The sequence below is a fragment of the Gopherus evgoodei genome, unplaced genomic scaffold, assembly GCF_007399415.2.
Source record: "Gopherus evgoodei ecotype Sinaloan lineage unplaced genomic scaffold, rGopEvg1_v1.p scaffold_34_arrow_ctg1, whole genome shotgun sequence".
Lineage (NCBI taxonomy): Eukaryota > Metazoa > Chordata > Testudines > Testudinidae > Gopherus > Gopherus evgoodei.
In genome coordinates, this window is record NW_022060016.1 from 1,021,011 (window position 1) to 1,037,315 (window position 16,305).

Here is a 16,305-nt window from a genome sequence, read left to right on the forward strand (position 1 = left end):
GTAGTCTGCACGCTTCCTGGCAGTGCTAACACGAGTGCCTGGAGGAGAAGGATTTGTGTGCTCATGCTGGAAGATTGAGGGCCAAATCCAGTTGTCACTCACACCTACAAAACCCTTCATGGGAGTGCAGGGGTGTAAGCGAGGACCCTCAGCAGTCAGCGATTCCCTTTGTGTGTGTCAGCTACTATTTCAGAGCCTAGTGTCTCCTCAAGGCCTGCAGCGTAGCCGACCTTACCGCATGCTCCTTGCCTATACGTCGGCACAGGAAGAACTGCGTGTGAATGGGTTAGCCCACCCAAGCTCATGTGAATCCTGCTAGCGTGGCTAATGGTAGTGAAGACAGCACAGCATGAGTTGCGGCACAAGTAGAACAATCCCAGCATATGCCCGAGTGCAGACTCTGCTCGCTCTGAAACCTGCACGGCTCTGGCCTCATTCTCCTCGTTATCTCTGCTAGTCGAATTCAGGCAAACTCGAGTGGATTAGCTCTGGCACTGCTTTCACCATGTGGTCGTACCCTAAGCCATTGGTTCTCAGCCACAGGTCTGGGGCCCCCTGCCGTCCATGAGCAGGTTTCCGGGGAGGCCACCAAGCAGGGCCGGTGTTAGACTCGCTGGACCGAGGGCAGGAAGCCAAAGCCCCATCACATGGGACTGAAACCCATGGGGCTGCAGCTGAAGCCTGAGAAAGAGGTTGAGATCCCTTGCCCTAAGCAGTGAGGTCTGAGCCCCATTTCTCAGCTGTATGTGCCAGGGATGCGTATGCTCTTTTGTTCCCGGTAGCAAATACTTTGTGGCATTTAACTTCCGCCAATGGCTAGTGGTGATGCTGGGCTGCCAGTCTCCCTAGGGTTAGTTATTACATATACACATGCATATGGCATGCGAAAAGCTATTATAGTGGAGATGGTGTTAACATCCAGTATGGGAAAGGGAAGACCTGATGCTGTCACCCTGGAAGTATGGACCATTCATAGATTCTAAGGCCAGACGGATCCATTGTGATCTAATCTGACCCCCTGTATAACACACAGAGAACTTCCCCAACATAATTCCTAGAGCAGATCTTTTAGAAAAACAACCCGTCTTGATTTAAAAATTGTCAGTGATGGTTAATTACTCGTACTGTTAAAAATGTACTTCTGAATTTGTCCAGCTTCAGCTCCCAGCCATTGGACTGTTAGATCTTTCTCTGCTAGACTGAAGAGCCCATTAAATATTTGTTCCTCAAATATGTTCCCCATCGTTGAGATTCCCCTTAGGTGCTTCATAATCTTGCTGGCAGTCTGACACAGCCGTTCTTGCTCTAAATGTCTTATTTCCTATGCTCACCCCCGCAGGACATTAATAATGGCTGGCAGCACTTGGAACAGGCAGAGAAAGGCTATGAAGAGTGGCTGCTGAACGAGATCAGGAGGCTAGAGCGACTGGACCACTTGGCTGAGAAGTTTAGGCAGAAAGCCTCAATCCACGAGTCCTGGACTGAAGGTAGTCACCTCTTTCTGAGGCCAGGGAGTGGGTGAGGGAAGGTGAGCTAGATCTGGCAGAGGAAAGCTAGAGTAACCTTTTAAAGCAGGCTGAATGGCAGAAAATAGTTGCTCCTCTGGCTCTGATAGCATAGCCCAAGAGACGGAGACCTGAACCCCAGCAGGGGGTGGGAGATGTGAATTCTGATTCTGTACCACTGGCTGCATGTCACTCCTTGGGCAAGTCACTTGGCACTCAGCCCTCCATTTCTAGAATAGGGAAACTGATTCTTTTGGTAGTTTTGAAGTCTGGAGATGAAATGGCCCCAGGAATGGTACTAGCTGTATTAGCAAGTCACTTTGTCCGGTCCAGCTGCCAGCATTATGGAGCCGTTGTACTGTACTGCAGCTTGGCCATGTTTCCAAACAACTCTCTGGGCATTGGGTGTGTGCGCGTGGGAGTAGTTTAAGAATAGAAGCTACTGCCCTGTACACAACTCCTCACCACAGGCAAGGCCAGGAAAACATTTGTCCTGGGTTTTGAACGCTGAATGAGCACTCCAGGTGCGGTTGGCCCCTGGATTAAAGCTGACAGGTCCCCGAATGCTTAGGCAGTGCTATTCTTGGCAGCTTTGTGGTTTTGTGCAGGCGTTTTCAGATGGGACAGGGTGAAGTTTAGACACTGATAGAAACTTTACTTTCAGCAGAAGCTGTGTCTGTTTAAATGGTTCCCTAGCTAGTCCCGGAAGTGAATGCAGTCGGGTTAGCTGTTGTCCTCTTCCTCAGAGACCGTGCCCTTTGACGCAGACACTGTGGCTTGTTTACGGTTTGCTCAGGCGTTTGTCTCCCCTCTCTAGCCAGATGGCTAAACGTGTCGGCTAACCCTCCAAGCCTTCCAATATGGCAGCTGCATCTGATTCCATAGAAAATACAGTAATCCCCTCTCTGTATGAGAAGGAATGTTCTCATCGCCTAGGCTGGGAGAATACCACACGGAGCATTAAGGGGAGAAAGGGGCTTGCTCTGTCTTTGGGAGCGGTGCTTGCAGCTACTTAAGCTGATTTTGCTTTTCCCTTCTTAAAAACGTGGTTGCAGTAACTGAAATCGTAGAATGGATCTATGTGATGCTGAGGTCCCCATGGGCAGAGATGGGGAACCCTGGGGTGGTGAGGAACAGGACTGATGCATCAGGCAGGGAGTCTGCTTTTTGGAGCGGTGCTGACGGGAGAGTGCAGGATAGCTGAAATGCTGCTTTAAGGGTGCGTCAGTTAAACGGCAGTGTTGTGCCAAAGTGGTATCTGACTGGCACTGAAGCTTCCTGTAAGTTGCTGTTAAACGCCACCTCCCCTGGAGAAGCCGGCATGGGCGGGGGCAGACAAGCTACTAGTTTTGGGCTCTGTTCCTGTGGCAGAACTGGCCTCCATGATGACTACCTTGCCCCTTGGTCCTCAGCACTGTGAAGTGGATTTTCTGTTACCTGTAGTAACTTTCCTTATTGGAACCTTGCTGCGTCCTGCCAGTTCACAGGAGGTCAAGTACACCAGCCTCCCCCCACGCTGGTCCTCGACTGCTTGGACAACGGAGACCCTAGTCCTTAGCGTTCCCTCGTCCTAAAACAGCTTTGCATGCTCTGCACAGCACTGCTGAAATGCAGCCAGCTCTGGGGTTGAGGGCAGCAACAGCGAGATGCTCTGCATGCTGCAGACCCCTTCTAGTATCTGGTAGATCTGTGGTTTAAAACAGCCATTCCTCTCTGTGGATTGGTGAGAGGGCTCGAGCAGAAGCTGGCAGTTTGGGTGAGGAGGAGCAAATGGAAAAAGTTCTGATTATATTTCCCTCACTTTATCATCTTGTGGGGTGGGGTGGGGGGGCTGGATGTGAGCCAGGAGAAAATTTTAGGTTCCTCTCTTCTGCCAGTCAAATGTAGACAGCTGGGGCTACTGCAAGTCTCCAAAACCTGGCTGAGAAGGCACATGCTGTCCGTCAGTGTGTCTGATGGCTCCAGCTTCCAACAAGCTGGCTGGCTCCTCCACAGCTGGGCTTATATTTGGTCTTGTCCTTTGTCACCAGCCCAGGTGAGGGCCCAGGTGTTTGTCAGCCTCACTGCAGGTTCCTGATCAGCAGCTGTGTAGCCCGTTTTGCTGCAGCAAAGGATAGGGACTAGTCAATTACCAGCCACACCTGCTACCTCATCCATCAAAGTGGAGCCCCAGGAGCTAAGTTACAGCTCTAAGGGAGATGGTTCTTTGAATCCCACGAGCAGGGGGGCTTGGTGCTTGAGATGCCATTTTACGATCCCAGAATAAAGCTGTCAGTGCTCAGTTGTGTTTGGGGATCTCAGAATACAATCCCATTGGTGTCACCGGACTCTGCTTAAAGTCCCGGTTCCCCGTTGTAAAGATCCGTGCAGGATCCCATAGATCGGTTGTCCCCTTCCTTAATGCAGTGTTGTATGCTGGAAGCATGAGAAGTAACATGTCCCTTTGGAGACGGAAGATGTAGATGCCTGCTCTCGTGGACTAGGGCCTGAGAAAGCAGTCAAGCTCTGAAATGGGGCACTTTTCAGAGGATAGGTGCCCCTCCTTCAGGGATCAGAGGAGGACAGTAACTAAATTATAATTACATTAGTATTGTCTGGAAGCCTCAACCAAGGCCAGGACCCCATTGTGTGCAGTGCTGTATGTGCACGTAGTGAGATAATCCCTACCCCTAAGAGCTTAGTCTAAATAGGCAAGATGGACAGATGGTGTTGGGGGAAACTGAGGCACGGAGAGGGTCTTGATTTTGTCCTGGGCACCCAGAAAGTCAGTGGCAGAGCTAAGAATCAAACTCAGGACTCAAGTCCCCGTTGTGCCTTCGCCACTGGAGGCTCTACCTCTCCTGCAGATGCTGGTTCTACTAATAAGCAGTTCTGTGCAGCTACTTCCTGCCTGCCTCTGCAGAGAGCAGTCTGGGAGCCATTAGCAGAACGCAGACCCCGGCCACTGCCAGAGGGCCCAGGCCGGCTGCTGGCAGCACCTCCCAAGCAGAACATCTTGGGGAACAGCTGACTGGAACCAAAAGGCATTTCAAGCTGAACAGACTCAGCACTCCCAACTCAAATAGCTTTTAGATTAACACAAAAGCACCAATTATGTGGTAGGTTGCCAACAAATGTGAATTGCTAGCCAGACCCTGATGCTGGGGAGTGCAGGGGGTGGATGGAAGCTTGCCTTCCAGAGCAGGCGCTCTCTCTCTCCAGCTCCAAAATGTGCCAGGAGGAATAAAGAGCATTAAGAATATGTAATCAGCTCCATTGTCTTAGTTCATGGCACTTTAATTACACCCCAGTCTGATTCGTCCTTGTGCAGGCAGGCAATTTGGAGCACACTTCCTGCGTCTGGCTTCATGCCACAGGCTTCTCTTTGACAGGGGCTATGGAAGGAGAAACGGGGGGTTTCAGCTCCTTCTACTGGCCATGGGTGTCTTACCCTAAGCGCTGAACTGCAGTGTCCCCATGAGCGCAAGTAGAAACTAACCAAAGTGAGGCAGGGCCCCATGTTAGTGACCCTTCATCTTCATGCCCTCGCCTCACAGTTGCTGTGCTGAAGAACTCGTTTTGTGCCAGTCCCCTTCGTTTGGGGGCAGGCCTGCACTTGGCTGACCTCCTGGCCAGTCTCCCCGTCGTTTGTACATCACTCTGTTATCCTGTCTTGCGTCTGTCAAAACTGTAAACTTTTCAGGGCAGAGGCCGTGACACTGCGTGGCTGCGAATGCTCCATTAATATCCTGCAGTGGCCCTGCCCTAAAATGGGTGAGCACTTCACTGTGAAATGTGAGTGGGTGGGGCGAGAGTACGTAGGGACGAAATCTGTTCGGGCAAAGGTGGCACAGATGGCAGGATGCTCTGTCCGTGCTAGGGCCAGCTGAACCAGGGAAGAGCGGGATGGGGTGGGAAACTGCTGCCCATTTCCCAGCCTCTTCTGCAAGCTCCTCATCCTGAAGATGGAAGGGGGAGGGGTCAGGACCGCAAGGCAGAATTATTCCTCCTCGTGGTGTCTGACCACGGGCAGTTCCACGTCTCATTCAAATGATGCAATGTGTCTGGGCAGCAGACCTGCCTCTGAAACCCTGCTGCATCCCTCCCCTCCCTCCGCCACGCTTGTGCTGCTGCCTGTTTAGTATCTACCCTGTTCCCGGTGTATCTCTGGTGCTTGTCCGGCTGCCGCGCCCTGCTTCTGCACTGTGGATCGGGGTGTAACGGGCTGTGCTCCTCTCCAGCCCTGCTTCTGCACTGTGGATCGGGGTGTAATGGGCTGTGCTCCTCTCCACCCCCAGGGAAGGAAGCCATGCTGAGGCAGAAGGACTATGAAACCGCCACCCTGTCAGACATCAAAGCCTTGATCAGGAAGCATGAGGCCTTCGAGAGCGACCTGGCAGCTCACCAGGACCGCGTGGAGCAGATCGCTGCCATTGCCCAGGAGCTCAAGTACGCCAGCCTTTCTCCCCTGGTATTCCACGGCGGGGGCGCCAGAGACCCTGCCCCCTTTGGCCCAATCCTCAGGGTATTAAGGCTCCTAACTTCCACAGAGTCCACGAAGGTTGGGGGCCTAAACACCTCTGAGGATCTGGGTCTTAGTACGTAGCCGGCCTTACTCCTAAAACAGTGTCAGCACAGCACCATCAAACTCCAGTGTAGCCACCTCGGGGTGGAAGGCAACGGTACCCTGCAGACAGCGCACAAAGACACACCCCAGCTCTTGGTGTTCTGTGGGGGGGTTTGTCCAGATAAAGCTGTCAGGAGCTGTCACATCCATCTCACCACAAAAAGCCACACACAGCCCAGTGCACGGATCTTGTTCTGCCTGTCCCACCCCGATCTCTTCTGCTCCACTTCCCCCTTTGTCGATCCTAGAGTGTGATCAGTGTTGCCCTGAGAGCCTTTGTGCGCTGAGCAGGCCACCTGTACCCCATCTGCAGCCACTCTGGCTCAGGCTTTCAAGCCCTCTTGGTGGTTTACTGTGTACCCATCTTGCGCTGGCACAACATTGACATGAGCAGAACCCTCCTCCAGTGAGGGGCCGGGACAAAGAGACGCTGTACGATAGTTTTGGCGGAGTTAAAATTGTTTTGATAGGCTATGTCATGATCCCTTTTTTCCCCAAGAGGACCTGACTTTTGCAACTGGACTGTTAGGAGCACCTCTGTTTGACTGGGGTTCTAATAGGGTTGTTCTCCCCAAAATAGACACAGTATCCCCATTGTTCTGTCCCCGTCCCCTCCCCCTCTGTAAGAATGCAGTTATTGTAAGAGATTCCAGCGAGCTGCGGTCTCTTTCCAGCCAGATAAACTTGTGAACAATTAGTACACTGAGAGTCGAAGGCAGGGCGAAGCCATGAATGGAGCCCTTATTCCAGCGGCCCAAGTGGCAGAGAACCTGGAAACGGAGATGTGTGGCTTGGAGCATTACTTAATGGAGAAAGCACCCCAGTGCAGAGCCCGCGGAGGGGGGAGAGAGCAGAGGCGGCTCGGTGTCCTGGAGCACAGTCTATTCCCATGCACATTGGGCTTCTTGGACAAGCCATCAAGCTGCGTTCTCTAGCACGCGGTTCATCGGAAAATGGGAGTGCTCTGGAGTGACTTGCTGTCCTCCTGCCTTTTCAGCTGGGCTTTAGTCACTCTCCCAGGGTGCTTTTAAAAACAAAGCTCTCCCTGCTAGCTCTGCCACCGTCCCTCGGTGTCCAGGACGTTCCAGTCCCCCTGTTTCTCATGCAGCTTTAAACTCCCCTCCGGCCCTGCCTTTGAAGCATCCTGGACATGCAGCAACTTGTAGCCATCCAGCGGCACTTTTAGAACTTAATGTCTGGGGCAGGTTGAGTCGTTCAATCGTGGGGGCAGGGCACGGCCCTGGCTAACTCCTCTGTGGGGAGCTGGGGGTCTTTGACCCAGCAAAGCTGCTACGTTGTTGTGCGGCTTAACCTCCCGTTTACTAACTGGCCATGCTGACAGCAGCTGTGGTGCAGCCTGCCTCTGAAGAGCAGTCGCTGGGTACGTCTACACCACTCACGGCAGGGCATATAACACGGCCACTACGCACTCCCAGCACGGGTATAAATAGCCGCGTAGCTGTGAGTCGCTGCTTACGCCATGTTCCCAGTGTGGCTCTCTCCACACCCAAGCTCTCTCCCTTGTCTACACTGCTATTTTTAGCCATGTCCCTCGGCTTCCCTGCCAGAGAGGCCGCAGCAGAAAGACAGCGGCGAAAGGCGTTGGCAGCTCTCCGCTGCTGCCTCCCCTGACCAGAGCCTTCACTGCTGCGTGTAGCTGCACGTGGCAGTGTGGACGCAGCCTGCTCGTCACTGTGGTGTGTGGCTACTTGTATTCTGCGTGCTGCTGTCAATATAGACAAGGCCGCTGTGGTGGGATCTCTTCGTGAGAGGAGGGTGGTGGTAGCTGGGGGCGGGTTCTTGCCTGTGCCACCCTTAGGCACATCCCTGTAACCTTCCCCCAGATTCCCCAGCCAACTAGGTTTTGCAGTGCCCTGACTGGGAGGCTGGAGTTGGAGAGGAGCCAAGCCATACAAAGGTCTACGAAGAAATGAGCTCCTGGGGAATGTCAGACTATTTTAGCATGAAATTACTGCATTATGCAGCCCCACATCGTGATCTGTACTCGGCCGGGTCCAGAGTCACCTAATACCTGTGTCCTTCCCCCTCCACCCCAGTGAACTGGATTACTACGACTCCCCCAGTGTGAACGCTCGATGTCAGAAGATCTGTGACCAGTGGGATGCTCTGGGGTCCCTGACCCACAGTAGGAGAGAAGCCCTTGAGGTAAGCAAATGTCTGCCATGTGCTGGCTCTGTGCTCAACATCCCGGAGGCAGAGAAGAGGAAATGGTGCTGAGGCCTCCTGGGGTGAAATTCGTCTGTATTTGTTCCTAACTTAGCTGTGCCCTGTGTGTCACCTTTGCAGAAAACAGAGAAGCAGCTGGAGACCATTGACCAGCTGCACCTGGAATACGCCAAGAGGGCAGCGCCGTTCAACAACTGGATGGAGAGTGCCATGGAAGACCTCCAGGACATGTTCATTGTCCACACCATAGAGGAGATCGAGGTAGGAGAGGCCAGGCTTGCCGCGGATCAGCTGGTGGTCCAGTGAAAGCAGAGATGCTGCACTCTGCAGTTTTCCCCTAGGTCTAGAAGGCTGGTTGGGCTGGCTGTGCAGAGCACTTGCTGCTTTTTGGAGAGGCACTTTGGGGTTTTGTTGCTACTCGGTTTCACTGCCAGATTCTTGGGCATTAGCCTCACACTGCTGCAGTTAGGCTGGGTTGCTGGAATCCAGAGCATCTCTTTTCATTGAAAAGAGATTCAGACATTTGATCTTGGATAAAATCTTCTCACCCAAAGCTTGTGTTGATCCCAAACTCCCAGATACACATGGAATGCAAGATCAGAGCTTTGCCAGGCAGCAGGGGCTCACTGTACCAGGTGGGGTTGGGCTCACGAAAATTCTCTTTCCATCTTCTTGGTTTTCAACCGTTTGTCTGACTGGGATCCTGTGTCTGCCAGGGCCTGATTGCAGCTCACGATCAGTTCAAATCCACCCTGCCGGATGCTGACAAAGAGCGCGAGGCCATCCTGGGCATCCAGAACGAGGCTCAGCGGATTGCGGACTACAACAACATCAAGCTGTCTGGCAACAACCCGTACACGTCGGTTACCCCGCAGATCATCAACGCCAAGTGGGAAAGGGTGAGTGCGTGCTGCGGGGCGATAGCAGGCCTGTGCTCTGCTGCCAGGGTCGCCTGGAAAGGCCCCGTTTTACAATCTGCTGGTGACAGAAATGGGCCATTATTCGCTTTGATTGTAAGAGGCTGCAGTTGTCCCAGGCTGCCTGTTTAGAAATGGCCAGAGCTGCACGCCTAGCAGCTGCCTTGGAAAAGTGACCAGGTAAAACAGGGGATGTCCAAGGAATTCAGACTAAAATTGACACACACACACACCCAGTGTGATCCATCTCACATGGGGAGTGCTATGGACAGTCACCCTCAAATGGTTCCTCTAAAACTTCCTGTCCCACTTGATGGCAGCCATATTTCCAGCTAGGAGTGCCTGAGCATGCTTTCGTGCTTATTGTGGCTGATTTAGAAGCAGCAATACCCTTGCTCTGGAGCAGCAGTTTTCAAACGATGGTCTGAGGACCACAGCGCTGGGGTGACTCTCACTGCTGGCTCTGCCTCCTCGTGGCTAGCAGCTGCACTGCATTTGAGCCCCCCAACATGTCTCTAACGCTGCTGTGCCATGTGTGCAATGGCTGTTGTCGCCATACGGGTCGCGGCCGCGAGCAGGAAGGGAGGTGTGACTGGGAACAGCAGAGGTGCCATGAAGCTTTGCTGTAGAGCAGTGGGCATGTTGGGAGCAGGTGCTTTGTCAGGATCTTACTGCACAGTTCAAACAGTTGCTCTATGAGCGGCATTTCACATGCTTCACGTGATGACTGCCTGGCCGTCAGTGGCCGTTACAGCCGAACTTCTCCCCGCTGACAATCTGTCTGCTCTCCTGCAGCGTGAAACTTGGATCCACAGGACTGTCAAAGGGCCAAGGCCTGGGCACATCCCTAGGCCAGGCAGGCGCTTGGCAAATGCTGCTTCTCCAGCACTGACCAGTGCAGAGATGGATCAGTTTCACGGGCGTTCCTTGTTCCTCACAGGTTCAGCAGCTGGTGCCAAAGAGGGACCACGCTCTGCAGGATGAGCAGAGCAAGCAGCAGTCCAATGAGCACTTGCGCCGGCAGTTTGCCAGCCAGGCCAACATCGTTGGGCCCTGGATACAGACCAAAATGGAGGTAAGAGCTCAGTTTGCAAGAACCGCTTCCAGCTGCGGGGCAACCAGAAACTCCAACCTCTGATTCCTGCGTGCAGGCTTATTAGGCCATTCCTGCTACCCAGCAGCACTTGAACTGGAGAATGACCCAGCTGATCATTGATTTGCATCCTCTCAACATTAGAGTTAAAGTGCCACCTAGTGTCCAAACAGCTGCATTCAGAACCATTGTCACCCCACTGGAGCAAACTGCTGACCTTGTCCACCTGCCTCCAGCAGGATTCTGCTGCAAAGGAAGCTAAAACTCCCTCTTCACTGCAGATAGCCAGTTCTGTGCTGCCTCATCCCAACTGTGCCAGGAAGAAATGTCCCTGCTTGCGATAGCACGGATGCTTTCCCTTATACTGCACATTTAGGGCACACCTATTCCAATATAAAATAGGGTGTGTATTTAAAGCACTATAGCTATTCCAGAATGAGAGACCACTCCAGGGTTATTTCATGATCACTATTCTGGTCGGTTTCCCCAAATAGCAAAGCCCTAAACCTGACCTGGGTTAGCTCTTTTTATATTTTAGTCCTCTAAGCTCCCAGTAGTGTCTTGAGGTGCCATATAAATGCAAGTTATTTCCTGGCCTTACAGTGCTCTGAGAAGGGACAGTATGTGCAACTCCCACCTTACTCGATAATCAGCTCCCTGTAGTCCATGTTTGTTCAAACGAGTTCATATTCCCATGAGTCCTGCAGAGCCAGCCCATCTACGAAAAAGTGAACTGGATTTTCTTCCTGTTCCCTGAGCTGGATTGCTTCCTGATTTCCAGCCAGATACACCCCTGCATGTTCCTTAGAATCATAGAAGATTAGGGTTGGAAGAGACCTCAGGAGGTATCTAGTCCAACCTCCTGCTCAGAGCAGGACCAATCCCCAACTAAATCATCCCAGCCAGGGCTTTGTCAGGGCTTGAAGGCAGAAGGGCTGCACAGGTGCCACAGAGGGCAGAATTTGGCTGGCAAGCCCTTCATTACTGGTACGAGAGCAGGAACCCAGCTTGGTTCTTGGGGGGCACCAGGCTGAGTCTGCAGGGCTGGCCCAAAAAGGGCATTGATGAGTACACTGTGGAGCAGAGCTCAGAGATGTCCCGTCATGGAAAATGACCAACTGTTTTCCTTCCCCTCCCCAGGAAATAGGGCGCATCTCCATCGAGATGAATGGCACGCTGGAGGACCAGCTGAATCACCTCAAACAGTATGAGCAGAGCATTGTGGACTACAAGCCCAACATCGACCTGCTAGAGCAGCAGCACCAGCTCATCCAGGAGGCGCTGATCTTCGATAACAAGCACACTAACTACACCATGGAGGTAGGGTCAGGGCTTACCCTGCAGCCAGAGCACCCTGCACAGCCAGCCATTGCCTGTTAGCTAGCACGCAGTGCTCGGCACTGTTATCCTGCCACAGTAACCACCACTCAGCAAAAACCACAGCAGTCTGCTTTAAAGATCAGGGTGTTAAGCCAGGTCCAGTTTGGGTGACTGCCTTCTGCCCACAGTTGTGCATCAGACCAATATTCTCCTTCCCATCTGTGTGATCTTTATATGTTGCGTTTAAGTGTAAAAAGCTCCATATAAATGCAAAGTATCTGCGTTAACCTGGCACATCAGTGCTCTTAGCTAGAGGGGGATCTTTCTTTAGGCATTGGAGCCAGCGTGTAACATGCTTCCATCACTGCCAGCATGAATCGGCCCTTTTAGAGCTGTGTAACTGGTGCCCCTTTTGAAGAGGCTCCCAACTTCTCTGGGGTATCGTCAAGTCTCGTGGAGCTCGGTACCCTATTAACTGCCTCTCTCCTTGTGACCTCAGCATATTCGCGTTGGCTGGGAGCAGCTCCTCACCACCATCGCCCGCACCATCAATGAAGTGGAGAACCAGATCCTAACCCGCGATGCCAAGGGAATCAGCCAGGAGCAGATGCAGGAATTCCGGGCTTCCTTTAACCACTTTGACAAGGTAGCCAAGGGCCCCTCCGATGTGGCTCCCAGCTGGGTGTGGGGCCAAAGGCAGCTAGGGTGCTAATGCTGCTGATAGCTGCAGGGTTTGGTGTCACCTCTTACGTGCTAGCCTAGTGCTTGCTTTTCTCCACGTAATCCCAGGAAAAAGAACAGACCCCTCCAACTTACTCACTTACCACCTCTAGTACTTCAGCAGGAAGGAAGGTTAGATGGGGGGGTTGTTTTTTTGTTTGTTTTTTAAAAAGAGAGAGGGGAATTAACTGCTTTCTCACAGAGGGGGAATCCCAGCTGTGCAGGAGAGATGAAGCTATAGGCAGCTGTTCTTCCATGAAAGAGAAGTGGGAGGTGCCATTGGCTTGGAAGAGAGGCCAGGCAGAGAACTGTCCCACCTTTGTCCTCTCTAAATAGAGTCACGATGCCAGCTTTAATTGCTCCAGCACCTGATTCAGCCCCTGCTCGCCCCCAGCCAGACTCTGATTTTGGAGTTGCCCTGGTACAAGTGAAGGAGACTTGTTCATAAGGAAATGACTTTAGAGCTTTCCTCCCCGGGAACCGGGCATGTTACAAGAGCTCCAATTGTCAAACTAGAGAGCAAGAGTCAACGTCACAAAAGTGCCTAAATCCACTTTCCAGAAGTGACCTTAAGAGCATGAGCCCAAATGAGTTTCAGTGAGACTTAGATTCCTAAGCCACCTGGGCACTTTTGAAACCATTCTCCCAAATGCCATGGCTGATGGATCCATCTCAGCACTGCTGCCGTCTCCTGAGGGTTTAGCTCTCGTTGGGCCCCATCAGTACGGGTGTGTGTTGCAGAGCCACGTGGGCTGCGGCTCTCGGGGAGAGCGTGCATTGGAGCTAATTGAGCATTTTATTGCTTTCGTAGCTGAAGTGCTAGCTGTTGGCATGTGGCTGCCCCCTCCTGGGGTAGGCCTGTCTTGGGCATAATGCCTAAGGATGTAGCGTGCTGCTTCTGCACGAGGCAGGCTGCATCTGGGGTTACAAATTAGAAACAAGCTCAGTCTTAAACCCCTTCCCTCCTGAAGCAGAGAGTTGATTTCAGTTCAACTAACGGTGTATTTTTTCCCTTCTCCCTGCCCTCTCATCTGCATGTTGTTCCTCCCCACCCCAATGTGCATGCCATCGTCTCTGTGAATTCCGGTGCGGCCGCCTCGCCACGCTCTGACCCCCCTCCATCCTGCATGTTGTGTGGTTCCCCAACGGCAGGACCACGGCGGTACCCTGGGACCTGAGGAGTTCAAAGCCTGCCTCATCAGCTTGGGATACGATGTGGAAAATGACAGACAGGTATCGAGCATCATTACTGCACAGCCTGCCACTGATAATTCAATTAACATGATCTTCTTTCTCTCTTCCTTCACCACATTCTTCGCTCCTCTCCTATGCTCCTCCAACCATTTGTGTGTGTTCAATTCTGACGTTCAATCTCCACTCCTCCATCGCCTGGTCACGTGCGGCAATTTCCACAATGCCGTTTTAAACTAAACTTCTGTCTCCCTCTATGGGGCCCTTTCTCTTCTCCCTCCACCCCTCTGCCTTCGTGTCTTTGCATGCACCGTCCATCTGCCCCTCTTGGGGCTGGCCCTCTCCTTCTCTGTCATGCCCTCGGAATAGAAGCGCACGGGAAGCATGGACACAGATGACTTCCGAGCTCTCCTTATCTCCACAGGATACAGCCTGGTATGCTATCCACTAACTTGTTCCCTTCTTTCTCTCTGATCTTCTCTTATGGCATGAACCTCAAGCTGTGCTCTTGCCGAAGTGCGGCGCTAATGCACTCCACACTGACAGACTTGCTTCTGGAGCATTGACCGTTAAAAGGCAGCTCTGCTGAGAGGTGGCAGTGTGACCAAAGGCCTTGCTCCCTGGGTCGCCCACGTTCACCTGCTGAAATAAGTTTTTTCACTGCTCTGCAGCTACTATCAAGCCAGTCTGGAACCTCCCACTGCCTTGCGCAGCATGAGGCTCAGTGGCGAAGTTTCCTGTTGAGAGTCCCAGTGATGGACGAGGAGAGCCCAGCTAGGTTTTCAGATCCCAGGTGGAGCTGGCAGCATCCCCAAGTTAGGAAAATCTTCTCGTAAACTGAGCTGCCTTGCTCCCGGAATGAACACGAGAGCCCACACTGCAGCTTAGTCACGCCCTGAGCTAGCTGGGTTTAAGGTGTCTCTGATGGGGGGAATTGATGCTTCCATCTTCCCATGCACTGAGGATAGACACTTGAATAGAACTGCTCCTCCCAGTAGTGTGTACTGTGCAGCCGGTCCTGGCCAAACTTCTGCTGTCTCATTAGATGGGTGGTAAAGTCCTGGTCCCTGGGGTGCAGTCCCAAAGTGGGACTGGCTCACTGCCGGCCGTTCCTTGCCGAAGCTCTCCTGTGTACAGTTCTCAAGGGTCTGCACCCGGCAAGCTGCACAATGCATGTATAAACTGCCAACCATCACTTTCCTAGCCACAAGGACCCTAGTCCTGATGGGGGTGGTCAGAGTGGGTGTGAGAGCAGAGCACGCACCCAGTGATGAGTTCAAACCAGGCTCTCATAAGAGAACTCTTTCTGCCTCTGTTAGCTGGTGCGCTCTAGCATGGAGCAGAGAATCGCAGTGGCATTTAAGTGTCCCCCAGTGCCTCTGTATGAAGAAGGGGGTATAGCCAGAGAAAGCTGTGAGGCCTGTAAAAGCAGATTACAGAGGGGCATGTGCTTCCCGTTGCTAGTCGGGGAGTGGGGGCCAAATGATTCCAGCTGTAAAGGAGCTGGGGTGCAGATAGTGACTCTCCCGTCGTTCTGTGCCTGGAAAGATGAATGCTGTTGGAGCGGGTCTTGCTGCCCAGGCATAGGGGCTCTGTGGGCTGCAGGAGGCTCAAAGAGCTCCATCCTGGAGGGTCTGCTGTTTTCACCCCACCAGGTGTGTTCAGCGTCACCCTTTCAAGCCCCACACCTGCAGCCATGCCTGAGCTGGTCTCTGAATGTCCATTAAAGCTTCTCCTCCTGCCTGTGTAGGGAGACGCCGAGTTCAACCGGATAATGAGTGTTGTGGATCCCAACAACAGCGGGATTGTGACCTTCCAGGCCTTCATCGACTTCATGTCCCGAGAGACAACTGACACAGACACAGCTGACCAGGTCATTGCCTCCTTCAAGGTCCTGGCTGGAGACAAGGTGAGCTGTGGCCGCGGGAGGCAGCTGGGGGTGTGCGCTCCGGTGTGTGCTCCAAGCCATGGCCTTCCTGCAGCTGTCCTGAGGCCGACGCTGGAGTGGGAGAGGAGAGGAGTGGGGACGGTTGTATCATTGAGAGGGTACAGAAGCTATGCTGGGGGCAGGGAAGACCTCTGGCAGCTCCTAAACCCTCTCCTTGGTAGCAAAACTGAGCAGCAACAGGTGCCTAGTAAGAAGCCTCTCACTGCCATCCCCAAGCATAGCTTAAGGCATCAGGTGTTGAGAGAGACCAGTGTGCTCACATACACAGTCCACCGGGAATTCCCATGAGCCTGGCTGGATTTCCAAATCTAGTGTCTGCTGGGCTAATTTATCCACACACTTCAATGCAGCCATCTCTATCCCAGCACGGGCGTTTAGGTGAGGACAGAGGAGCAATGTGTCTAGGAAGGGTCTGTGGAGAGATGGTCACTTAGCCAAAGATCTGTGTGTGTCCTGGGGAGTGGGAAGCTACTTAGAGTGGTGGCTGTTACAGCCTATTAAAATAAACCCTGTGAGCAACTCCAGAGACCCTTTCTCTTCTGTCTCTGGGGCTGTCATTAAATTCAGTGCCGCTGGGTATTGCTTAGACTTTCTTACTGACACTGCACACCCCAAACTGCTGTGATGTTAAATGGAGGGGAGTAAAGATGTTTAATCTGAGCTGTGACCTGGAAATTTATCAGGAAGGCTCTTCCGGACAACAGGAGACGGCCCTTGAAAAGACAGGAGAGGCTCGTGCCAAGTGAGCCCATAGCCAGAGCAGTGAGCATGTTTAAAAACAAGGCAGGCAGCTTTGGATCCGGAAACAGGGAGCCAGA

At 52.8% G+C, this 16,305-nt stretch overlaps 1 protein-coding gene across 4 annotated transcripts in view; it reads left to right on the forward strand.

Moving 5' to 3' along the window:
* Nucleotides 1–16,305, forward strand: part of ACTN4 (actinin alpha 4) — a 78,435-nt gene that overhangs the window by 59,093 nt on the left and 3,037 nt on the right. For 3 of the 4 annotated variants that reach the window (XM_030544392.1, XM_030544393.1, XM_030544394.1), the window contains exons 11-20: nt 1,340–1,487; nt 5,783–5,933; nt 8,169–8,277; nt 8,419–8,559; nt 9,015–9,197; nt 10,156–10,290; nt 11,449–11,628; nt 12,128–12,274; nt 13,501–13,581; nt 15,290–15,448. In XM_030544392.1, the coding sequence (XP_030400252.1) occupies nt 1,340–1,487; nt 5,783–5,933; nt 8,169–8,277; nt 8,419–8,559; nt 9,015–9,197; nt 10,156–10,290; nt 11,449–11,628; nt 12,128–12,274; nt 13,501–13,581; nt 15,290–15,448 (1,434 nt within the window). Of the gene's footprint in view, nt 1–1,339; nt 1,488–5,782; nt 5,934–8,168; nt 8,278–8,418; nt 8,560–9,014; nt 9,198–10,155; nt 10,291–11,448; nt 11,629–12,127; nt 12,275–13,500; nt 13,582–13,908; nt 15,253–15,289; nt 15,449–16,305 lie in introns of those variants that run through there. The other variant, XM_030544395.1, reaches the window with a different exon arrangement.